The 26,507-nt window shown below is 39.5% G+C and overlaps 1 protein-coding gene across 2 annotated transcripts in view; it reads left to right on the top strand.

Annotated features, from left to right (window-relative positions):
* C15H11orf49 (chromosome 15 C11orf49 homolog) overlaps window positions 1–26,507 on the top strand; it is a 210,793-nt gene that overhangs the window by 75,107 nt on the left and 109,179 nt on the right. For both annotated transcript variants that reach the window (XM_027562458.1, XM_027562457.1), the window contains exon 3: window positions 14,227–14,357. In XM_027562458.1, the coding sequence (XP_027418259.1) occupies window positions 14,227–14,357 (131 nt within the window). The remainder of the gene's footprint in view (window positions 1–14,226; window positions 14,358–26,507) is intronic.

Raw genomic sequence — 26,507 nt, 5'->3', positions numbered from 1 at the left:
GAAAAGCATCATCCATTAATGGGCAGAGTGTTTTGGCGCTAGACAAGCAAAGATGGATTAGCTAATAGAGTGAGAAGTCCCATGTCCTGTGGTTACCTCTCTGCACAGAGGAAGTGTGTAGTTTGTAGGCAAGAGGCAATTGGAGTTTACTGTCTTTGTTTTGCAGGGCTTTTTCCTTTTTTTTTTTAATATATCATCCTAGAGAGAACAAGAACATTTAGTGACACTCAATGGTACTAATCAGGAATTTAGGATGTTGACACGAGAGGTTGTTTAAAACAAGACAGAAAAGGTTACTCTTTGTCAGCTGCATCATTCCTGGCGAGAACTAGTAAGTTCGCTGCTTGTTTTTTGTTGTCGTTGTTGTTAACCCATTAGAGAAACTAACCACTATATTAGTTCCGGCCAAATCCTTGTCATCACTGGTCCTAAAAACCTCGGGGGGACCTCAGAGCACCTGGCCATTCTGAAAGCCTCTACTCAGTGATTGATGCGCGTCTCTGCAGGCTCCCCAAAGCCCTCCCTGCTTTCCCTGAAGCACCTTCAAGCATTTCTGCATGGCTACCCACTCTCTTCTATTCTATCTCCTCCTCCTGCCTTACTGAATACTGGATTTCCCAGCTCACAACTCTTAAGAAGGAGCTTTATTTCAGAGTAGAAAAGGGCCCCCATATGTGGCCTATTATATCCATATCAACTTGCTTACCCTTTTCAAACAGCTATTGTCTTTTAATAGGGTCTGGCCTGGCAGGGGGAGTCCTTAATTCTTGCCATATAAGAATGGGCAGCTTGAGTTACAGCGAACTGCAGTTTGGTGCTCTGATCAAAAGGCTTCTGTTGTTTTTAGGGTTTCTTTTTTCCCCCTCTCCTTCCCTCTCTCTCTCTTTCTATATCCTAGGCTAATAATTCAGCACAGCAAGGTCATTACTGGCTTTGAATTGAGAGCTGAGAGTGTTAAATTACTGACCTAGAATAAAACAGATCTGGGGGGTTCTCAGGAAAGATAAAGGGATTCCGGCTAGGAAAGTGCAAGCCCAGCAACCTCACTTCTTAACTATTATTTTTTTTAATCCTCTCTGTCTCCAAAAGTCTTTTCTGGGACAAGGAAAGATCTCCAGCCAGAGAAAGTAGGTTAGGAACTCAACGACGTCTTCTGGGAATAGTGGCCCAGGTGCTAGCCGTTTACAGGGCCTGCGTGACTGTCGTTTTTGTCTCCCCACCTTGTGAATATTCCTCCCTCTTCCAGCTTGCTCCTTGGCCAGATACTGGTCCTTTATCACAGAAGTCAAATATATTTGTGATATGTCAGCAGAAAGATTATATCCCTCAGGGGGATTTCCAACATGTGAAAAGCATACCATTGAGCCCCTAAAATATTTTTCAAATACTGTCTTTAAAAGCTACTTCCATTCCATTTATATTTTGTAAATATTATTTGTCTGGTCCTCACATACTGTAACAAGAAAAATTTCCCCCACTGTGAACAAATTTGACACCTTCCCTCAACTATATTAGGTCTTCTTGAAGAAAGTCACTTCCATCCCTTTGTGCTTTGCCAAAACTATTATCTCCCATATATCTTTTTTTTCACTATTACCTCTTAAAAGCCAGGCACCATTCATATCCTCTGGAAAATACTGACTTCCTAAATTTACTATTTTTAGAAAAGACCCTGAAATCTACTTTCACAGATTTTCTATAAAGCAAAGTAACAGTAATGAGCTTCCTTGGTGAGTCAGATGATAAAGAATCCACCTAAAATGCAGGAGACCTGGGTTCCATCCCTGAGTTGGGAAGATCCCCTGGAGGGGGGCATGGCAACCCACTCCAGTATTCTTGCTTGGAGAATCCCCATGGACAGAGGTACCTGGGGGGCTGCAGTCCACGGGTCTCAACGAGTCAGACACAACTGAGCAACTGAGCACAGCACAGCAAAGTAATAATAATAGCTAGTGTTCCCTGAATGTGACAAGCATTATACAACAGGCATTATTGTCACATTTAATCTTTGGCAACCTTATATGGTAAGCATTCCTATTGTCACCATTTTACAGATAAAAAAATAATTGAGGCAAAGAGTGGTTAAGTACCTGGGCCAGAGTCACACAACTAAAAAGTGGTAAGGTGCGATACGGTGTGCTCCAGACTGCTGGTGCTGCTGCTGAGTCGCTTCGGTCGTGTCTGACTCTGTGCGACCCCAGAGACGGCAGCCCACCAGGCTCCCCCGTCCCTGGGATTCTCCAGGCAAGAGCACTGGAGTGGGGTGCCATTGCCTTCTCCGGTGCCCCAGACTAGTGCTTCTCACGCTTCAACGTGTGTGTGAATCACCTGGGCATCTTGTTAAAATGAGGAATGGGATTCAGTAGGTCTGGTATGGGGTCTGAGATTCTGATTTCTTAGGGGCTTCTGTGTAACACTGATGCCGCCATCCTCGGTCCACACTTTCAGTAACAAAGCTGTAGTCATTCTTACTTCAGAACCACTCTAAAAATGTTTTAGTTATAACTAAATTTCTCATTCCATCAAGCAATTCTATAAATACACATCCTGGGCTTTTGTGTTACATTATTATTATCATCTTAACCAGTATCTTCAGTCCTTTACTTTTATTGTGGTAAAATACATATTACTAACATTTCCCATTGTAACAATTCTAAGTCTACATTTCTGTGACATTAAGTACATTCACATTATTTTGCAGCCATCACCGCCATCCATCTCCAGAACTTTTTCACCTTCCCAAACTGAAACTCTAGCCATTGAACACTAATTCCCCATTTCCTCCTCCCCTATTCCCTGATAACCACCATTCTGCTTTCTAGCTCTATGAATATGACTGCTCTAGATACTGCATCCCTGGGGAAGGAAATGGCAACCCACTCCAGTGTCCTTACCTGGAAAATCTCATGAACCAAGGAGCCCGGAAAGCTACAGTGCCTGGGGTCGCCAAAGAATCAGGCAGGCTTAGCAACTAAACCACAAAAGGTACTGTGTGTAAGCAGAGTCGTGCGGCGGCTGCTGCTTGTGACTGGCGTACTGGATTTAGCTTACTGTCCTCAAGGTTCATCCCCGTTGCAGCTTGTATCAGAATCTCCTTCCTTTTTGAGGCTAAGTAATGTTTCACTGTATGCCAATACCACATTTTGTTTATCCATTCACTAGTCGATGGACCCTCGGGTTACTTCCACTTTTTGGCTATTGTGAATAATACTGCCGTGAACACAGGTGTACAAATATCCGAGTACTGCTTGCTTTCTTTTTTTTTTTTTTGACAATAAAGCTGGAAGTGAAATTGCTGGAATATATAGTAATTCTGCCAATATCGTACTTCCTAAGGTACAAGTTTATGTTCAAGGTATTGTTTGTATCCCTCTTTTTCAAAAAAAGAAAAAGAATTTCTTACTTAAATGAATCTTTAAAGGTTTGGCAGGAAAAGTGAGTTTCAGTATAGATTTCCATTAAGTTCTGTCATCTATAACTGCTTTGTGATTTTCAATCACAAAAAAATATTGAAAATGTCCTTTGTGTTTTAGAAGACTGGTAACTGGTTAAATGATACCAAGTAAAGAATTAGAGAATGGTAGTGTTCTAAAATAAATCAACATTAAGAAGGTTTGTATCACAGAGAAAGTTTAATGAGAATGAATTCAAGACTGAGCCTGACAAACAGGTGTCTGGGGAATGGGAAAATGAAAGTGAAAGTCGCTCAGTCGTGTCTGACTCTTTGCAAACCCATGCACTATACAGTCCATGGGATTCTCCAGGCCAGAACACTGGAGTGGGGAGCCTTTCCCTTCTCCAAGGGATCTTCCCAGCCCAGGGACTGAACCCAGGTCTCCCACATTGCAGGTGGAGTCTTTACCAGTTAAATTTTTACGTTCTTCTTTTAAGATTTCCTGAAGTAACTCTCCCAGGATCATCAGAGACTTTGTGGTACCCTTTTCTCTGAGGTTTTTAACTAAATGACACATTAGATTCTCATGTGTTTACAAAGCTTTGTGTAAGACCCAACCTACTATCTCCAGTTCTTTCCTCATGTATCTTTAGAAATAAAATTCTCTGTTGGAAATAAAGTAAATCAAAGTGATATTGGAATCTGATAAGTTAATAAGAAAATTTGAAGGGATATTTATAAAGGTATCAGGAAGAAACAGACTTCTTTCCATCACAGACCAATGAATCATTAAGACTGCTTTAATCATGTATGCCTAGAGCTCTCTCATTTTAGGAGTTCCCAGCTAATGCAAAAAATTTAAAAAGAATGGACTTGAATTTGGAAAGGTGAAAGAACACAAAATAACTTTTACCTAAAGTCAGGAAAATGAGTATTTTAAAAGTATAAATGAGTCAACTAGCAGCTTTTAAAGATAAGTATACATACCAAAAGACACTTTATTTTCTAAAAAGTAAGACCAACTTTGGAGATAAAACAAGAAATAACACAAAGGAGATAACTCTGGAAATAGTGGTAGTAATGTAGCACAAGACATGATGAGACGAGATGATAAGCCCCAAGAAAATGGAATCAGCAGCTGCAAGTCTGATGTACATGATTCTAACAGAGCAAACCCTGCACCACAACTCCCCTTCAACTTTATTTTCGTTTTGGTATGATCAAATCCAAGAAGACTTTGTCCTGTGACTAAAGCATTTGTATGAAGCTTTTTTTTTTCCCAGCTTAATTCATATCATCTTGAACAAGAACAAAGGATGATGGTTTGAGAATTACTTGCTGGCTTTGAACCGAGAGAGCTGATAAATGTAATGCCTCCAGCTGTTGAATGGGGTGGAGGAAAGTATTTTTAACATTTAAGGGACCCATAAAAGTAGTGTTGGGTCTTCAGATCTTAATGAGAATAAAGAGATGATAAAGAAAAAAACCTTATCGTGGTAGGCAGGAAATAGAATATTCCTTAAAATGTCATCTACTGTTGTATTGATTCAAAGCTCAGACTTGCAACGGGTGGAGAAAACCTGAAAGGGAAGTTAGTATTGAGTTGAAAAGGCTAAAGAAGAAAACTGACAAGAAATTAAATGAGAATATGATTTGCGATCTGGCAGTAAAACAGATGAAAGCTGTTTTGAGGTCCGGAGGTAGAGAGTCACTGTGAGAAGGGAATGGCAGGGTGTGTTGAGGGTGACTAAGGAGAGCCCTACCTGAGGCACTAAATTTAACTTCAGTAGCAGAAAAAAGGGCTTCCCCTGGCGACTTAGATGGTAAAGAATCTGCCTGCAATGCAGGAGACCTGGGTCCGGAAGATCCCCTGGAGAAGGGAATGGCACCCTACTCCAGTCTTCTGGAGAATCCCATGGATGGAGGAGCCTGGTGGGCTGTAGTCCACGGGGTTGCCAAGAGTCACACATGACTGAGCAAAAAAAGTAGTACAGATGGGATGAGCCTGTTGATAAAAGAGATACAGAGGCTTAAAGATAGAGCCAAAGAGAAAGAAACAACAGATAACAGGTTTAGCGACCACATAAGAAAGTATGTGAGATACAACATGTAGCATGAGGTAAGACACAACAGAAATACTGCCGCTTTCTAAAGAGGAGCATGCTTTGTCCAGAAAATTGTCCTCTACGGGTAGGAGACGTTTCCCCAGAGAAATCATCAAAACAAAATTACTCTGAATTTCAAGTGAAGTTAGACAAGCTCCTGGAAGTTCTGTTATCAAGAACTCTATTTAGAGACCAAGTAGCAATAAAGAAAACTAGAGATCTGTGGTAACTCTTGTTAAAAAATGTCTTTACGACAGAAATATAGATCAATGGAACAAAATAGAAAGCCCAGAGATAAATCCACGCACATACGGACACCTTATCTTTGACAAAGGAGGCAAGAATATACAATGGATTAAAGATGATCTCTTTAACAAGTGGTGCTGGGAAATCTGGTCAACCACTTGTAAAAGAATGAAACTAGAACACTTTCTAACACCATACACAAAAATAAACTCAAAATGGATTAAAGATCTCAACGTAAGACCAGAAACTATAAAACTCCTAGAGGAGAACATAGGCAAAACACTCTCTGACATACATCACAGCAGGATCCTCTATGACCCACCTCCCAGAATATTGGAAATAAAAGCAAAAATAAACAAACGGGACCTAATTAACCTTAAAAGCTTCTGCACATCAAAGGAAACTATTACCAAGGTGAAAAGACAGCCTTCAGAATGGGAGAAAATAATAGCAAATGAAGCAACTGACAAACAACTAATCTCAAAAATATACAAGCAACTCCTACAGCTCAACTCCAGAAAAATAAATGACCCAATCAAAAAATGGGCCAAAGAACTAAAAAGACATTTCTCCAAAGAAGACATACAGATGGCTAACAAACACATGAAAAGATGCTCAACATCACTCATTATCAGAGAAATGCAAATCAAAACCACTATGAGGTACCATTTCACACCAGTCAGAATGGCTGCGATCCAAAAGTCTACAAATAATAAATGCTGGAGAGGGTGTGGAGAAAAGGGAACCCTCTTACACTGTTGGTGGGAATGCAAACTAGTACAGCCACTATGGAGAACAGTGTGGAGATTCCTTAAAAAACTGGAAATAGAACTGCCTTATGATCCAGCAATCCCACTGCTGGGCATACACACTGAGGAAACCAGAAGGGAAAGAGACACGTGTACCCCAATGTTCATCGCAGCACTGTTTATAATAGCCAGGACATGGAAGCAACCTAGATGTCCATCAGCAGATGAATGGATAAGAAAGCAGTGGTACATATACACAATGGAGTATTACTCAGCCATTAAAAAGAATACATTTGAATCAGTTCTAATGAGGTGGATGAAACTGGAACCTATTATACAGAGTGAAGTAAGCCAGAAGGGAAAACACCAATACAGTATACTAACGCATATATATGGAATTTAGAAAGATGGTAACAATAACCCTGTGTACGAGACAGCAAAAGAGACACTGATGTATAGAACAGTCTTATGGACTCTGTGGGAGAGGGAGAGGGTGGGAAGATTTGGGAGAATGGCATTGAAACATGTAAAATATCATGTATGAAACGAGATGCCAGTCCAGGTTCGATGCACGATACTGGATGCTTGGGGCTAGAGCACTGGGACGACCCAGAGGGATGGTATGGGGAGGGAGAAGGGAGGAGGGTTCAGGATGGGGAACACATGTATACCTGTGGCAGATTCATTTTGATATTTGGCAAAACTAATACAATTATGTAAAGTTTAAAAAGAAAAAAAAAGAAAAGCATTTTCTAAATTGCTGCATTGTCTTTTTATAATTTAAATTTCTAACATGCCATAAAGAGTATGTATTTAGTAATTGTCTCCTGGTGCTCTGTGCATTGATTTCCCGTCCTGAGTTACATGTATTTGCCTGTTTCTACTGGCATGAAGTAAACAACCATTTTTAAAAGTAATGTTCCTTAACACTTACAACTACAGACAGTAACAGATGTTAATGAATCATCTTACTTCTCCATTAGTGCAAGTGAGTAAGGAGTTTATATGCAGTTGGGAGTTTACTGTAGCATACCAGGCCTTCAGCAATAAGTTTTGAAGTTGGAATACTTGAAAAGGGAGTTTGAAACTTTTTTTTTTAACTCTGGCAGGGGGTCCTTACTGAATTAGAAACAAAGATCCAGTGGAGGGCAGTTTACTTTCAGAGAAGCAGCATGTGAGAATTTGCTCAGTGATCACCCTATGTACAAACACTCTCCTTTCCCCTTGGCATCAGATGCCCAGGGTGGCACAATCCATGGCTTGAAGTAGATTCGTTCTGCAGTTTGGTGACAGAAGAGCACTTGATGAAGTAACTGAGGAAAGAAAACTCGACACTACTTATGCCTCCCATTGCAAAACTTTTCACAGCTCTCGGGGCCTACGAGGCCGTCTCATGAGTTTTTCTCTTCATAATGCAGTTCGATGTGATCTCACTGATATCATGATCTGAAAACTAACTCTGCTACTAAGGATTACTCAGTCAGGCAGGGAAAAAAAAAGAATCCTGGTATGAAATGCCAGTGCTGTCTTCAGAGTGAACTGATAAGCTTCTGGTTCAGTGGTTCCGCTCTTGCAGAGATTACTGCTCTCGTCCACCACAAGGGCAGCTCGGGTCTCACAGGTTGGTTCACCTGTCCCTAGTCAGTGACTGAAGATCAATTAGTCCCTGTTGAATTTTTTCGTCAATTGGAGATTTTTTCATTTGTTTGTTTGGAAGCCAGTGATCTCAGATACTCTACTCCTAATTTAGCTGAGAATGAGAAGATGAAGAGGATGGTGGACACCCGCCTGCAGCACGGCAGATGTCCATTTTCTATACTGCTGACACTCACATCTTCCTGCCCAACAGAGAAGAGACCCTGCAGCCAGCTCACCTGATGCGTGAACTGGGCAGAACCTATTCCACACGTACTGTACAGTAAAGACAGTAAAGACTTGGTCGGATTTCCCTGTGGACACAGAATCGAATTGTTCATTGATTTGTTTCCTGTTGTGAGTACATTGTATATTGAACAATAGATTATAACAGCCCGGGAGAGTTAGAAGGTTTAGAAATTTCGCAGTAAACTTTTGTGCAGAAATTCCTTTGTAGCCCTATGAGAAAGAAACTGGTGTGAGACAACTTCTGCTCAAGTGTGTTGTCTAAGCTGCAACATAGGCCAAGCTGACATGCTTCACTGACTTCTCTCATCAAGTTGGCCCTGCAGAACTCTATAGCAGAAAAGCAATGGAAAGAAAACATTTAAGGGCTTTAGGCTTCATCTGAATTTCATAAGGCGGGAAAGAACAAATACAGGCATAGTTAGTTCAGGGGACCAAATCATGCCACGGGAATATATCTTTAGGGTTTGGCAACTTTTTGCAGAACAAAACTCCAGTCTGTTAGTCTTGCCAATTTGATAGTGGGAAATAGGCCACAAAAGGTTTCTTTTCTATTCCCTCTATAGGGAATATCTTTTTTCCTTCTGCTTCCAGAAACAGTAAAGGGTTACTTTAAACCATGATTCTTTCTAAAGTATTTTGGATCTCTGATCTTATTTATTTTTCAGAGCTTGATCTACACCCTATATATTTATCACCTTGGTGTGGCCAGTTTGTTCTGCATAATGGGGTGTGGTCTGTTCTCATAGATTGCTTCTTTGATAAATCTGTTTAGGATTTCTTGCAAATAAAACTCATCTTGAAACGGCAAAAGGCAGTTCCAATTCTAAAAGAAGATCATATACTCTAATGAGCTAGCCTGATTTTAGAGAGAAAAAAAGGAGATAAGTGACTGGCCTAAGAAGAAGGAACTGTTGCAATCCAATTTAACTGTGTAGGTCAAGATTCATTGGCTGTTTTCATTTTGAGGAAGAGCAAAGAGTATCTGGAAGATATGAAGTATTATAGGAGCTTTGAACTTTTGCCTCTTGGCACATTGAACATGAGCTGGAATATTTTAATTTGGTCCTTTTGCTCTTTGCTATTTCTCTATATAGAATGTGAATGGCTATGTATATAAATCTACTATGATTACATTTATATTTAATTCTTTCTTTGACGGTCCTTCAGTTACTGACTACTTAACCAAAGTAACTTAAATCAGTTCTAACCTTTTGCTTTTTAATATTCAAAATTAAGATATTTATGTGAAATTTATATCATAAATGAATCCTTAGAACTTCTTTAGTTTTTCTGGAGAAAACAGATACCACTTAATAGAAGTCTGTTGACTTTTTTCTATGTAAACAACCTTTGTTATTAAATGAGAAAATGAAATTGTATCAAAACTATTTAACATGTTTACAAATGTCTGGTTATAAAGGTCATTAATTTTAAACAGCTTCTGCTATATTTTTTTGATATGATACTCTAGAATTAATTAAATAGTAAGCAAATAAAATGGTAAAACTGAAATTTAATTAACTTATTTTCTTGTTAAAATCAATTTGAGACATTTCTTCTCAGACAACTTCATTTTAATAAATTTATTTATACCTTTTAGGATTAAAAATTATTCGCAAAGATCCAGAGAGTTCCTGAACTTTTTATTCATGACATCTTAAAAAGAAATCATCAGATACACCTATGAACTGGACGAAAGAACACCTGTATTATGCTAACTTTAGCATAAGAAAGAATAGGAAATAAAAACATATACATCTACCTATTCTTTATTATAGAAAACAAACTTGTAGATGAAATGATGTAATTAGGTAGAAAATCACCATTTGGCAAAAGCATCATAATTTTTATTGCTTCTGGCAAGAATTATCATTAGATGCTGAAAGTCGTAAATGAAGGTTTGAAGAGTAACAGTATATTTCCCACAAGATACTTACTCATTACAAAGGATGAGTTCACCGCTCTACAGTGGGTGAACCTGGCAGACACTGCTTTACCTAAATAATCTAAGTTAATATCACCATAATTAGATTAATCCACAGCAAGTGCCTCTTGATATGATGCGCTAGGAAAACTCAGCATCACTTCCGTGATAATCCTGCCAAAAGAGTATAACCTGAACCTAATAGTGAGGAAACATTAGACAAACCCAAACTGGAGTAAAATCTGTACTCTTAAAATGTCAGTGTCATGAAATACACAGACCCAGGAACTGTTTCCGATTAAAGGAGACTAAAAAGTCATGACAACCGAAGGCAATGTTTTGTCTTGAATTCTCTTTTCCTGTAAAGGAGACATTATTGAAACAGTTGGTGAAAACTTAATAAGGTCTGTAGATTAGATAAAAGTATTATATCAATTTTATTATATAAAATAAGGTGTTATATCAATGATATTGTATTGTTCATTGTACTATTGTTACATAAGAAAATTACTTATTTTTTGGGAAATACATAATGTGTTTAGGGGTAAAGGAGCATCATGTCCACAAGTTATTCTTGAATAGTTGTGAAATATATACATATATATATATATATATATTTATACATGTATGTATGGGTGTGATAGAGACTGAGAGAGGAAGAATGTTGTAGTGAAAGCAAATGTAGTAAAATATTCACAACCAGGTAATCAAGGTGAGGGATATTCAGGAATCCCTTGTGCTATTCTTGTCACTTTTCTGTAAATTTGAAATTGTTTCAGAGTAGAAAAAAAATGAAATCTCAAGGGAATAAAACTAAAAACTTACAGAAAATGAAAGAATTTACTGAATGAAGTTTAAATAATGGTTTTGGAGAACTCCATTTGAGGCAGGCATCTGGTATACTTTTGCATGCCCTTTTAAGATATTTTTATGAACTTTTATGTTTGGTTTTACAGGTAAGCTTGAGGACTTTTTTTTTTCAAAATTTGTGATCCAATTTTATTTATTTATTAATTTTTATTAACGTATAGGTGACCTACAATATTATGTTTCAGATGTACAGCATAATAATTCAATATTTTTATAGAGTATACTTCATACAAAGTTATTATAAAATATTGGCTATATTCCCTGTGCTGTACATTGCGTCCTTGTAACTTACTTACTTTATACCTTGTAGTTATATGTCTGAATCCTATCCATTTATTTTACCCCTCCCTCTACCCCTCTCCCCTCTGCTGCTGCTAAGTCACTTCAGTTGTGTCCGACTCTGTGTGGTAAAAAAACAAGATCCAACTATTTACTACTCAGAAGAGTATTTACCTTTTTAAAATTAGCAAAAAGATTGAAATTAAGAGCATGGAAAAAATATGCCAGGCAAATACCAATCAAAAAAAAATGCTAGTATTGCAGAATTACAACACTAATATCAGACCAAAGTCCTGGACTTTTAAAAAGATCATAGAATGTTGACTTTCAGTATCACTAGTATGGCTGGCTACAAACATAAATCCTAGTACTTTCTTCCTGGTATCATTCATCTGTTTTTTTCTTATCTTTCTTAAGCGGTATCTACTACATGTTAGGTAATGTAATGGAGACAAAGATGAGTACAAACAAATTGATTACTGTATAGAATCTAATAGAGAAAATAAATCCAGTCACTTTAAAACAAGGCAGCAAATTGTGAGTATCGTCAAGAGAGTTGTAAGTGATATATGATGGGAATTGGCTGTGGTGGTGGAATCAGGAAAAGACTTCATACACATGGTATTTGAGATGGTCCTAGAAGATTGGATAGAATTTAAGAGGTGGGGGTGGTAGGAAAAAGATATTTCAGGTTGAAGAAAAACAGTGAAGTTTGGAGTAATTGTGTTTTCTACTTTTCTTTACAGCCATCTTATCTAAAAGAATTTCACTGGCTGTGTTAAGATTGTCTATTAACTCCTTAGGTAGTGATTATGATCTCCATACTAATAAGCTGCCACGCTAATTCCTGCTTATTTTTATTTTTAATTAAATGTGAGTTTTATTGGTATGAGTTATCTAAAGATGGTAATGTAAACACAATTCTAAATCTTTTTATATTCAATATTATCTGACTTGCCCTGTTGTATAAAATTCCTATTTTATAAATTCTTGTGTATATTTGTATTCATCTGTAAATGAGGCTCAGCTAGATTCTTCAATGCGTAAATTACTCCCTAGTTTTAAAAAAGCTATTTTTTTAAAAGCTGCACGAAGAATAGAATTTCACTAGTATTAGTTCCATTTTACCCTAGACCATGACCTAGACACCAGCTTGTTTCCCTTGAGGGGTGTGCAGTACACTTTGGGACTAATTCTTTGCTGGTAGCTTCATAAATTTAGGCTCAAATGTTATCATTTGCTAGACTTCATTTGCTGGAAATGTGGCCTACTCCATTTACCTGTAACAGCTCATTTGCTTTATTTTTCATTTTCCTTTACTCAAGACTACAGCACTGCAAACTGCATAATTAGGTTAACACTTTCATTGCTTTTTAAAAATCTCTCTTCTAATTCTTTGCCAGATGTTGTCCTCATACTTCCTCATAGTATCTTAGAAGTAAGATTTCTAGGCTCGTTTTCCATAGGGAAAGAAGGGCATGTAATTTTCTTTTTCATACAGTGTTGTTAATATTAACAGAAAGAGGCTAATTTTATCCCAAGTGATAATATGCTCCATGTTAAAGACAGATTAGACACTTCCCTCTAAACTTGGTCAGGGAAAAGGAAAATGGATTAGATGGCTCCTGACATTTTTTTCCTGTTCAGTTCGGAGACTCAGAATATTTTCCCCCTTTAAATAAACAAATGAAAAGTGGCATTTGGAATTACCACTATCCCTCTATTGCTTGCCATCTTCAGTTTAATGTCTGCTTCTCTACAAAGATTAACATATTTTCCACTCATGATTTATTTGTCAGGGACTTGAGGAGTTTTCTGGAACCAGAAGTCTGTCTTTGGTAGTGATGATTACTGGATAATTGCCTATTCTTTGGTGGATTTTCCATTTTTAGATTACGCCAGGCTCTGCAGTCTTTATTTCTTTGGCAGAAGAACCCGAAGGCAATGGAGTGTATTTTTTCCCCTTCCCCAGCCCAGCTTAAACAATGACTCACTCGGGCCCTGGGGCTTTGCTTCTTACTCCCATTCAGGGGCCACTTTCTACCCTTGTTTTCCTTATTTGCCTTTAGTGTCTGTCTGGAACCTTTTATATCTTTGGCATGTGGACTTTCCTCTAAGGTGATTGTCAGAGAGGTATACAACGCCACCCCCAAATTGGAACAGACAATCCAGTTGTGTTTCCATAAGCCACGTTGTTCTTAAGGCACCTAATATAGGTCAATTGTTTAGCCACTCAGTCGTGTCCCACTCTTTGCAACCCCATAGGCTGTAACCTGCCAGGCTCTTCTGTCCATGGGATTTCCCAGGCAAGAATACTGGAGTGGATTGCCATTTCCTTCTCCAGATAGAGGCCGGAGAGAAGATAAAAAGAATGTCATTAAGGAAACATAATTTCAAATGGGGTAGAAGGAGAAGTATTCTCCAAGAGGATATGAGTGCCAGTTTATCATTGAGCTAAAGACAAAGATTTCCCTCTATATGAGATGTTCCAACAACTGATTAAAGCTTCCTTAGAGTGTACACACACACACACACACACACACACACACACGAGGTGGCATTCAGAGGAATTGGACTCCAGGAGTTTCCAAAGAGATATAGTTATGTGAAGAGAATTCCTCATACAGCAACTTGGTCTAATCTGTAGTACAGAGTTTTGTTGGAGAAAAGATTTTTCTCTGGGCAGTCGTTCTATATATTCTTGACTTTTTATTCTAATTCCAGTCTTCTGTAACTATCCATCTAGTGATGATTTCTTGCTTATTCTCTTTGCAGTTTTAACAGTGTATGTCAGGGAACTCATATTCTTTTCCGGGAATTCAGCTTCATCCAAGCCACCCCTCACAACAGGGCATCATTCCTACGCGCCTTCTGGAGATGCTTCCGAACTGTTGGCAAAAATGGCGGTAAGTCTTCCCGAATTCTTTCCTAGCCTTCCTTTATTCCCTCTAAACTTCTTTCTTCTTGCTCAGCATAAATACTGTTGTAGCGCATGCGCTTCAAGGTTCTTGGAACACGTTACTTTTAAGGAGCTATCTGTCTGTATCAGAGACACTGCCATCAGTAATACTATCACCATCACTGACGATACTTGTTAAGGTCCAAGTGTAGCTCTATGTGCAGTAATTCATTTAATCTGCACAGCATCTCTCTCTGGTAGATACTATAATTCCTATTTTACAACAAATTAAACTTAAGATCAATTTGCATGTTGGTTCTGCATCTTTTTGATTATAACCCAAGGAAAATATTAAGAAAAATGCTGATTGAAAACGCCTTATATTGACTGAGACCTTACTTTTGCTGAGGTGAAGTGTGAAAGCTTAGTGAGAGCTTCTTTTTAAAAAATGACACTAGATTACATTCTTACATTTAGACTACTAAAATAGATTTAATTACTCCAAACTTTTCAGACCTAGACTATATCAAAACCTCTGTTCACATCTGTTTTCAAGGACTTGTTTTTATTCCTGTTTTCATCTTATGTGCTTTTCCAAATAAGTATTGAATGCCTTTAAGACAGTTTCTATAGGAATGGTAACTTAAAGTAGAGAGGAAGGCTAAAACGATTTCCTCATTCATGCAACAAGTATTTCTGGTAAACTTGCCATGTGCCTGGCTCTGGGGTTATAGTAAGTGAATAGGTATGCTCCCTGCTTTTATTGAATTTGCAAGATTTCCTACCCTGATCTAATTGATGGTATTGCTATTTTATATATAGACACTGAAACTTTTTTGCTTAAAGATCTTTCTGCCTATTTTCTTATTAAATCATTTCACTATCCTAAGAAATAGATAAGGTAGATATTATTGTGCCTATTTTATAAAGTGCAAAATTGTGTAACTTGCAAAATGATTTCACAGTAGCAAAGATGGAAATAGAACTCAGATTTACTGGTACTCTATTTCTACTGGTACTCTTTGCGACCCCATGGACAGTAGCCTGCACCAGGCTCCTCCGTCCATGGGATTTTCTAGGCAAGAGTACTGGAGTGGGTTGCCATTTCCTTCTCCGGGGAATCTTCCCGACCCAGGGATTGAAGCCAGGTCTCCCGCATTGATAGACAGACACTTTACCGGCTAAGCCACCAGGGGACCTCTATTTCTGCTATTGACATGTAACTCGAGAGATCATCCGTCTAAGTTACACTCTTGTGCCAGTGTACTGAGAATAGCATCGTCTTCTTTACAAATGACAGTAGGCAAAAAACAATGTGAATGAGATTTGAAGTGAACTAGATCAGAAACACTATCTCATTGATCTCCACATAAGCTGGGAGCTATGAGTGTATCGGTGAATTTTGTACTATTTCATCTTTCCTATCTTTCCTAATCCCTTCTCTGTCCCTTAACCAGTCAGCAAATATATATTGAATACTCACTATATTGAAGAATGGTGCGCATAGCTAGAGTTGGTTTCTGTGAAATAGCACAAGAAGATAACTATGGAAAACAGTCCTCAGATATCCTTAATTCTTCTCATGATTATGGATCCATGGAGCAGTGGACTATACGCAGTGTCCTTTTCTTTATCTTTTGTGTGTGTGCATGCTCAGTTGCTTCAGTCGTGTCCAACTCTTTGGGACCCCAGAGACTGTAGCCCACCAGGCTCCTCTGTCCATGGGATTCTCCAGGCAAGAATACTGGAGTGGTTGCCATTCCCTCCTCCAGGGGATCTTCTCGACCCAGGGATCAAACCCAAGTCTCCTGTATTGCAGGCAGATTAGCTTACCACTGAGCCACCAAGAAATTTGGAGAAGGAAATGGCACCCCACTCCAGTACTCTTGCCTGGAAAACCCCATGGATGGAGGAGCCTGGTGGGCTACAGTCCATGGGGTTGCTAAGAGTCGGACACGACCGAGCGACTTCACTTTCACTTTTCACTTTCATGCATTGGAGAAGGAAATGGCAACCCACTCCAGTATCCTTCCCTAGAGAATCCCAGGGACAGAGGAGCCTGGTGGGCTGCCGTCTATGGGGTCGCACAGAGTCGGACACAACTGAAGCGACTTAGCAGCAGCAGCAGCATCAAGTAATGATTGATTCATTCAGCTGCTGAAAAGAGGCAACCCCAGATTCTCCTTATTTCTCCTGTGCTACCAAAAGGACCTAGATTTTATGCTGGATATCTATTGTCATGCTTCTTAATCAGTCTCTGATTTCTTAAACACCGAAGACAGCATTTATGTCTAGGTGACCCTCAGGTCTTTGGTTAAATAGTTTTAATATATTCTCAGTTTCTTCTAGGAAACTGTAGAACATCATTCTGCCCAGAATGTGTCAGTCCCCAGTTTTCATCCAGAATGAGCAAAAACACTCAGAGGCATGGTTCCAAAGGAAAGTATTTATTAAGCCCCATTTTTTCAATTAGAATGCCAAGTACCAGACGCCTACTCAGTGGAGCTGCTATTATATTGTTCTCCTGCAGATGACTTCCTTAGAACATCATGTACATGTTTTAGCATCATTGAGAGGAAACTAACTCTTCTGGGAGGTAGCAAGAGAAGCGCAGAGTTCCAGCCTAACATATCTAAAAATGAAGTCACCTGTAGAAAAGTAAGGCTCTGACCCCTTCTGGCAAGAAAAGTTTCATCCCGGGTTCTAGCAGCACAGAGCTGCAGTGTCGTTCCTGCATGACTGAGTCCCGAATGGCACTCATCTCCCTAGGTTTGGAAGTCAAATAACCTCATGAAAACTGTAGTGAATCTCTTGCTATGTAGACAACTTTAGACTCTGGGAAGCAAAAAGATCTACTCAAATGTAATGAGCCTTCAAAATTCGACTTCTCACTTTGGTATTTCTTTCAATACAGAAAGATTAATCTAAATTTTCCATGTCTGGCAAAGACTGAAATTCCCCTGAAGTAAATCTTTACTTCTGTTTAGGGATATTGGCTCAAAGAGCTTTTGTCCACAGTTGATTTTCACAGTTTATGAGAATTTAGTTTTGAGCTTTGTGCTTTTACCAAGGAATATATATGTTTTCTTTAATAAAATAATGATGCTAAAGGAAGTGTCCTCCTGCTATAAACAACTAGAAAATCAGACAAAATGTCTGGAACAACTGTTTCAGAAACTGGACCAACAATCAATGTGGAACTGTGGTCTCTGAGAGGCAGTTGCCAAGTGACAGTTCAGGGAGATCACGAGGGTCTTATGAGTTGAGGAGACGAGGGCTGGGGTTTAGGGAGGCCGCGGTGGCCAGCATTTGCAGGGCCAAGTACTAGAGAGGAGTATGTTGCTCACTTAGCTCCAGAGATGCAAGGAGGTATTCGAGTCTTTGGCTACAAACTATGCACATGTGTGGGTTGGAAAAAGACCGACCGGAAAACAGTAGGCAAGACGATTCCTGGCATGTTCACAGGGCTAGTTCACACTTCTACCAGTTGGAGTGGAGAAACCTCAAACTGCACAGGGCATCGGATTGAGTCCTCAGCCACTGAAGTAAGCATCAGGCTGATCTGCAAGTGACCACACGAAAACACAATTCAATACTCCTTAAAGGAATTCAACAAAATCCAGTGCTCTGCAACGTAAAATTCACGAAGTCTGGCGTCCAACTAGAACGTACAGGAAGCAGGAAGATATGACGCATAACGGGCAGAAAAAACAAATCAGTAGAAACACAGACTCAGAAATGACAGAGATGGGGGACTAGCTGCCTAGGACCTTTAAACAGTTAAGTCGTACAGATGTACTCAATATGTAAGGAAAACATGAATATGACTAGGAGGTAAATGAAAGATGTTAGGAAGACCTAAATGGAATTTCTAGACATAAAAAATATAGTATCAGAAATAAAAATACTGATAATGATAACATTTAATATTTATTAAGTAGATTATCTCACTTTTTAATCCTATGTATTAAGTAGATACTTTCATTATCTCCTCTGCACAGAAAACGAAGCTGAGATTTTTGAAATTTAAATAACTGGTCTAGGTCACACACCTAAAAGTGTGTGATCAAGGAATGCCAGAGAAGCCAGAGAAAACTGACTAGAGACAGTATTGTGTTTTTAATGTAAAGGTGTTCTCTACTGGAGGGTGTGTAAGATGCTGGAAATACAGATAAGTAAATGACAGTGCTTGCCCTCAAGGAGCTCGAGTTCTGGGAGAAGAAACAGAGCAGCCTGGAAGTAGTCTCCATGCAGCGTAAGTGATCACTGAAGTCTGTATAAGAGTCAGTGACCGCACAGGAGAGAAATAGTCCTTCCTGCAGACGCTGGAGAAGCTGTAAAGAAGTAAAGAGAATGAGGCTGGACCTTGGACTAGTAGAAGGCTATTGAGCAAAGGAGTACGTTCTAAACAGAAAACTCTCGCAGTTTTGAAAATATAACATGAAACACCACGGTTCCTTTGGGAAATGGTAAGAAGTACTATGTGGCAACAGAAAATACTGCTGAATGCTTATTGTGCCAGCCACTGAACAGAAATTCTGTTCACGTATTCATTTATTTCATTCACACAACAAACTTGAGTTGGTGTGATTATTATCCCATTTCTCCTAAAGAAACTAAGAGAAGTTAAGTGACTCGCACAGGCTATATGGTTTGTAAGTAGCACAGCTCATATTCAAACTTCAGTCTTGACAAAGGCCACACTTTTTTTTATTGAATTGTAGTTGATTTACAATGTTGCCTTAATTTCTGATGTACAGCAAAGTGATTCAGTTATACATATATACAAACTGTTTTCCATTATGTTTCTTTTATCTTGTTACAAGATATTGAATATAATTCCCTGTTCTATACAATAGGATCTTGTTAATCTGATTTGCTAATCCCAATTCTAATTTATCCCTCCCACACTCCCTTCCCCTTTGGTAATCAGAAGTTTGTTTTCTGTGTCTGTGAGTCTGTTTCGTAAATAAGTTCCTTTGTGTCAGATTTGAGGTCCCACATGCAAGTGACATCATATGGTACTTGCTTTTCCCTTTTCTGACTGGCTTCCCTCACTATGACAATCTCTGGGTCGGTACTTGCTTTTCCCTTTTCTGACTGGCTCCCCTCACTATGACAATCTCTGGGTCGGTACTTGCTTTTCCCTTTTCTGACTGGCTCCCCTCACTATGACAATCTCTGGGTCGGTACTTGCTTTTCCCTTTTCTGACTGACTTCCCTCACTATGACAATCTCTGGGTCCAGCCATGTTGCTGCCACTGGCAAAATTTCGTTCACCAAGGCCACATCTGAACGACTCTGTGAGACTGAACACGTGCTACCCCCAGTGTCAAAGGGCTCTGTGTCCTCTGAAGTTCGTGCCTTCTCCTGGACATGGCAGGACTCTATCAATTTGTGTGATGTTTTCACTTCTGACATTGGCACAAGCATGGGAAGCAGAATGGAAGGTGGATAGTAAGACTGAAGCCAGAGACCAGACAGGAGATAATTGTAATCAAACAGGAAGTGGCTGTGGAGATGAAAAGTTATTTAAGGAGTTGGTTTGACAGGACTTGCAGATTTATTGTGAGTGTAGGGTATGGGAAAGAGTCGAAAATGAATGCCAGAAGCTGAATATTTCCAATTTTATCCCTCCCCTCCTTTTTTCCTTTCCTTTTATTTTCCCTTTCACCTTTTAGGTTTTACTCTGGATTTGCTGAGGTTTTGTCTTCATTGTCTAGGTGTATTTATTCACTAAAAAAAATTATGTATGGTGGGCTAACAGTCCCTGGAGTCGCGAAAGACATAACTTAGCAACTAAAAAACGATCAGCAGTGTGTGGGATTAGACAGAAATTCTTGCTCTCATGGAGTTTGTGGTCTGATAATCAGAGATTGAAAGTGAACGTGAAAGTCGCTCAGTCGTGTCCGACTCGTTGCAATGCCATGGACTATATATATACAGTCCATGGAATTCTCCAGGCCACAATACTGGAGTGGGTAGCCTTTCCCTTCTCCAGGGGATCTTCCCAACCCAGGGATCGAACCCAGGTCTCCCGCATTGCAGGCGGATTCTTGACCAGCTGAGCCACAAGAGAAGCCCAAGAATACTAGAGTAGATAGCCTTTCCCTTCTCCAGGGGATCTTCCCAACCCAGGGATCGAACCCAGGTCTCCCACATTGCAGGTGGATTCTTGACCAGCTGAGCCACAAGGGAAGCCCAATCAGAGATTAGGGGGGACAAAAAAAATCCCTGCTTTTATAAAAGGAGTTCACATTCCCGGAATCGGGGGAATTGCAGTAGGTCTTGATGACCATATGATAAAAACCTGTTACTTTTTCCCTAAAATATCGAACGGTATGGTGGGTTTAGTGATCTCAAGTGAACACGCAGACGTTTTAGGCTGAGATGAAGCTTCTGTTCTGACTTCTCTGTGTAATTGCATCAAACTTCCACTTGATTATGCTTGTCACTAATCCTCATCCTCACCACTAAAGAGCCATTCTGTGAGGATTAACGGTGCTTACTGCAGGAGTGGGGTGGCTGTCTTGTTTGAAATATTAAAGAGCATTTGCTGCTTTTGTAATTTTGTAAACAAACACAAAGTGAAGTGTGACCTCTTCACTCTGAGGCCTCCTCTCGCCCATCCTCTCCCCTTGCTCCCACCAGTTCTTCACCTCTCGTCATTCTCCCCAGGAGCCCAAGACGGCCAGGAAATAATTTCTTCAACCTCAAGTTCCTGTTTCCTAGCTCCCGTTTTACTTATTTCTTCTCTCTTCCTAACTTTCTTCTTTTTTCATTTTTACTTCCTTCTTCAGAACCTTTTCTCCAGAGAGAACACTGATGTCGCCTCGAATCTGTCCCCTCTCTCCGTCCAGTACCTTTCATCTTTTCCTCTATTTAATTTCCCCTTTTTTCTATTCTGGTCATTTGGGGCTGTCACGCACGTCACATAAGCGTTTCTGGAATGCTTTTGTCACCACCTCCTCTCCCACCCGAGCCTCCTCAGCCCGCTTAGGTTGCTGACCTCTCTTTATCCTTTTAGGTCTTAGTTTAAAGGTCAGCTCCTTAAAGGGGGCTTCTCTGTGACCCTTCCTCATCTGAATTAGATGACTTCATTACTCTCTTCAAATCATCCTGTAATTTTTTAGTCATCCTGTATTATAGTTTCTGACTAAATTTTTTTTTGCATGATCCTTAACTTAATGTACATTTCTTTTATTAAACTGTAACCTTTATGAGGCTATTCCTGACACCTAACATATTTAAGTGATTTGTTATTTAACATGAAGGTTCACCATTTCCCAGTCACTGGACAGAGGATAGAGTATTGAATGGTTTACATTATCACCCCTTTTATTAGGGGTAGGGTCGGTTTCAAATATCTGCTTTTCATATCTAACTTTTCAATATTGTGTAGGAGACGATTTAAAATAATAGTAGCTGCTACTTATTGACCATCTCATATATGCAACACACTAAAACATCATGTTCAAAGTGCCCCAGTGGCAACTGAACCCATTCAAAGCTATACTGTATTATAACGTCTTCTGTTTGTTTATTTTTGACCATGCTGGATCTTGGTTGCTGTGCGCAGGTTTTCTCTAGCCGTAGAGAGCAGGGGCTGCTCTCTAGCTGTGGTGTTCGGGCTTCTGACTGGGGTGGCTTCTCTCGTTGCAGAGCACGGGCTCTGGTACCCGGGCCTCAGTAGCTGCGGCGCTTGGGCTCAGTAGTTGCTGCTCCCAGGCTCCAGAGCACAGGCTTAGGAGGTGCGGTGCACGGGCTTGGTTGCTCCATGGCATGTGGGTTCTTCCTGGACCAGGGATCGAACCCGTGTCTCCTGCATTGGCAGTCAGATTCTTTACCACTGAGCCACCAGGGAAGTCCAAAAACTAGACTATTTTAAATGACACCTAATTAAAATAATATTCAATACCCACTAGAGCTTTTAAACAAGGATTAGAAAGATTTATGTCATGAACTGTAAGCCAACTTTAAATGTTGGTGAGGGTCTGGTTGGCGATACTTCCTTCCCTTCTTTTGTATTCTGGTCCAATCTTTATGCTTTGAAAGAGATCACAAACTAGTGGTCAGCTGACTAGACGTGCCTTGGCCTGCAGATATGTTTTCTTTGGTCTGTTGTTAAAAAATATGTATTTTTAATTAGATGCCAACATTTAACAAAAAAGTCTCGATTCAGTTTCACTTAAAAATGGAAAGTTCTTCCAATACTGCAACCACATTCCAACAGAGAGACAGTTCGCCAGGGCGGAGGTACAGCTGCTCTCTTTAGACAGGGCATGTGGCCTCAGATTTACCACCATCCCCAGCTGCCTGGCTTCACCTGCTTACGTTTCCTGCCTGGCCTCTGTAGACATTTGAATTTGCTATCATTGCTAGAACTTCTTGGTCCATTTATAATCACTTGAAAGGTAAAGTTACACTCTTAATTCAGAACACGGAGTTAGGATCCTATTCCTCAGCTAGATTCTCTTTTCTCCTTGTTATCATGATGTCTCTCAAAAAATTTCATAATTAGAAGGGCCCTTAGAAGTCCTCTTATCTTGAAACTAAGTCTAGGGGGGTTTTAATATTCTCTTTTTTATAGTAAAATATGCATAACATAAAATTTGCTATTCTAACCACTTTTTAAATTGAGAAATCTTCTTTTGGTGGTAAAATATAAGTAACCTAAAATTTACCATTTTAACCATTTTAAGTTACAGTTCCGTGGTATTAACTATATTCACATTGTTATAAAACTATTACCAGCATCCAGCTCCTTGTCTGCATCTTCCCAAAATGAAACATTTTACCCATTAAAAAATAATTCTCCCTTCTGCGCTCCTCCAGCCACTGATAACCATTGTTTTGCTCTCTGTCTCTGTGTGTTTGACTATTCTAGGTACCACATATTAGTGAAATCATACAGTATTTGTCTCTTTGTGTCTGAGTTATCCCACTAAGCATGACTTTTCCCAGTTCATCTATGTTGAGTATCAGGATTTCATTCCTTCCTGTGGCTGAATAATATTCCACCATGTAGAGTTCATGCTTTGTTTCTTCATTCATCTGTCGGTGGCCACTTGGGTTGTTTCCACCTTTTGGCTATTGTGAATAATGTGCAGCACAACCAAACAAGAAAAAAGAAGTGATAGTAAATTTTTGTGTCAAAGCTAATTTACTTGCCTAATTGGTGAGTAATCACTTTGGAAAACTCAATGAACAATTTTCCCAGCTAGTTTAAAAACTGTATTGTTTGGAGAAAAATAAATGTATCTTATAACATCTCATACAAGTTGTCCAATAGTGTTATTTCGTAAAAGATCAGATACCTCAGGGGCTGCTGTGAACTGCATTGTGTCCCCCCAGATTGATATGTTGAAGCCCTAAGCCCCAGTATGACTGTGTTTGGAGGTAGGGGCTGTCAGGATGTCATAAAGACTCAGTGAGGTCATTAGGGTGGGGCTCTTCTCCAGTATGGTTAGCATGCTTGTAGGAAGAGACAGCTGAGAGCCTGGCCTCTCTCCCCCATGTAAGGAACGGTGAGAAGATGGCCTTTTACAACCAAGGACTGAGTCCTCCCTAGAACTGACCCTGCTGGCTCCCCGGTCTTGGACTTCTAGTCTCCTCGACTGTGAGAACAAAAATTTCTGGTGTCTAAGTAAGTCACCCACTCTCTGATATTTTGTTACAGCAACCTGAGCAGACTAATACAGAAGCCATCTTTCTACTCACAGTTTTTAGACAGAAAAATTAATTTTACTTTGCATGTTGAAGCCAAATCCTGTTTTGATTCATCACTAATGTTTTATCTCATTACAACCACTAATGAGGTTGTAAGTATGTTAGTCTTGTAAATGTAAACTGTGCTATTCAGTTTATTTAAAATATTAGCAAGATTTCCAAGTTGATAAACTTTAATGGATATACATAAGGCAGAAATAGGAGTAATTTTTTATTTTATTTGACTATTATTTCAACAACTTATATCAGTCAGAAAACTTTAGTGCAAAAGAATAAATTCCAGTATCACTACTGATACATCTACAGATAACTCTGAAAGGTCTAATTTAAAAGCCTCATCCTAATAAAATTAATGCTGCTGCTGCTGCTAAGTTGCTTCAGTCGTGTCCGACTCTGTGCAACCCCATAGACGGCAGCCCACCAGGCTCCCCCGTTTCTGGGATTCTCCAGGCAAGAACACTGGAGTGGGGTGCAAGTTCCTTCTCCAGTGCATGAAAGTGAAAAGTGAAAGTGAAGTCGCTCAGTCATGTCTGACTTTTAGCGACCCCATGGACTACAGCCTACCAGGCTCCTCCATCCATGGGATTTTCCAGGCAAGAGTACTGGAGTGGGGTGCCATCGCCTTCTCCCAATAAAATTAATAGAATGTATCAATTTGGACGTTATCCAATAGAGTTTTGAAAACTGCCTGCGTGATGTTAACTATCAGTGCTTACCCACACAGCATCCGATGGCACTGCAGGGCCTGTGTTTCCTGTGGTCCACTATGCTATAAGCTTTTTTCTGATCCTGCTTTTCCAGTCCCGATACAAAAATGACTACATTTATCGCACTTTAAAGACTTCTGTTTTATAGTTATCAAGCTATGTTGTTGTTGTTTTTGTTAAGTCGCCTCAGTGGTGTCTGACTCTGTGCGACCCCACAGACGGCAGCCCACCAGGCTCCCCCGTCCCTGGGATTCTCCAGGCAAGAACACTGGAGTGGGGTGCCAGTTCCTTCTCCAATGCATGAAAGTGAAAAGTGAAAGGGAAGTCGCTCAGTCATGTCCGACTCTTCGAGACCCCATGGACTGCAGCCTACCAGGCTCCTCCGTCCATGAGATTTTCCAGGCAAGAGTACTGGAGTAGGGTGCCACTGCCTTCTCTATCAAGCCATGTTATGGAGCAATAGATCTGCTTTGGTTCTGTGACCGAATCATATAGGAACAAGGAGAGGGTGGTAACATCTGTACTCTCATCCAGTAGAACTGAAGATGTTATGTAATCATAGCCTTTATACTAATGTAGTCCTGGGTTGAAAAGAAAAGGAAAGACCAGAGCAGACGAAAACCTTCCCCGTGCGTGACACGTCTACCAGTGTGCCGTTCACACGTACGTTTATGGAGGAGCTCCAGGAGAAGTTAACCCGAGAGCGCAGGTTGGTGGGGTCCATATCTAAAAATTTACTACTAACCTATTTAGTGTGCATTTTGTTTTTCTTATAAATTTTAAATAAAGGCATTTTTTTAACAAGAAAAGTATTAATATTAAACATCTGTAGAACCTTACAAGTGTCTCTGTAAAAGCCCTAGTCTCCTGCTTCCATGGCTGATTCGTGTCAATGTATGGCAAAAACCCCTACAATATGGTAAAGTAATTAGCCTTCAATTAAAATAAATAAATTAATTTTTTTAAAGAAAAAGTAAATAAATAAAAACTGCTTCCACGCACCCCCTATCACACAGGTATAAATTGAAGCCTCAAATCTCCCAGTCCTCTGACTCTCACCAAGTGATCTTGCCATTAGCATCACGTTCTCTCTCCCTGATGCTTAACGAACATATATATATTTTATGTCATTCAGTCTCTGAGGTCAGTGTATAACTTTCTAGCCCAGAATGTGATCAAATGAGTTAAGGTTTAAGAATGCATCGCAATTATATGTGATTTTCTATCTTCTTTCATTGCCTTAGCAGATGGAGGAAAGTTTCTTTAAGTTCCACTTTGCCTGTCTTCAAGAGAAAGTTATTCCATCTTTTATTTAAAATAAAAAAATCATGATTCTTATTACTGAGGGAAGTATGGTACTTGTGTTACTGCATATTTCAAGCTTTGAAGGACGTAAGCAGAATTTTCAAGTTCTTTGAGAATACAACTGAAGGTTTTGTTTTTATTTAATTAGGCTAAAAAGTGAGACTTTACCATGGGATGTTATTAAAGCCATTCTCTACAGCAGATCTACCCCAAAACCAAATGGTACCTCTGAGGCTTCTGAAATCTCTTGCTCTCATGATTCAGTTAGAAACAAAAGTAAATGACTAAATTAAAGTTTACACACTGTGAGTCAAAGTAAAACCACCTTAGGTTAAAGATGTCAGTTTAATAAAGCATACTCAAATTTGGTTGTTTTGGTGGGTTTTAAGCTGGAAGTGTATAAAAGCAAGTGTAAG

This window comes from Bos indicus x Bos taurus, chromosome 15, assembly GCF_003369695.1.
Source record: "Bos indicus x Bos taurus breed Angus x Brahman F1 hybrid chromosome 15, Bos_hybrid_MaternalHap_v2.0, whole genome shotgun sequence".
In the NCBI taxonomy this organism is placed as follows: domain Eukaryota; kingdom Metazoa; phylum Chordata; class Mammalia; order Artiodactyla; family Bovidae; genus Bos; species Bos indicus x Bos taurus.
The sequence above is the reverse complement of the archived record's forward strand: the minus strand, read 5'-3'. Positions and strand labels throughout refer to the sequence as shown.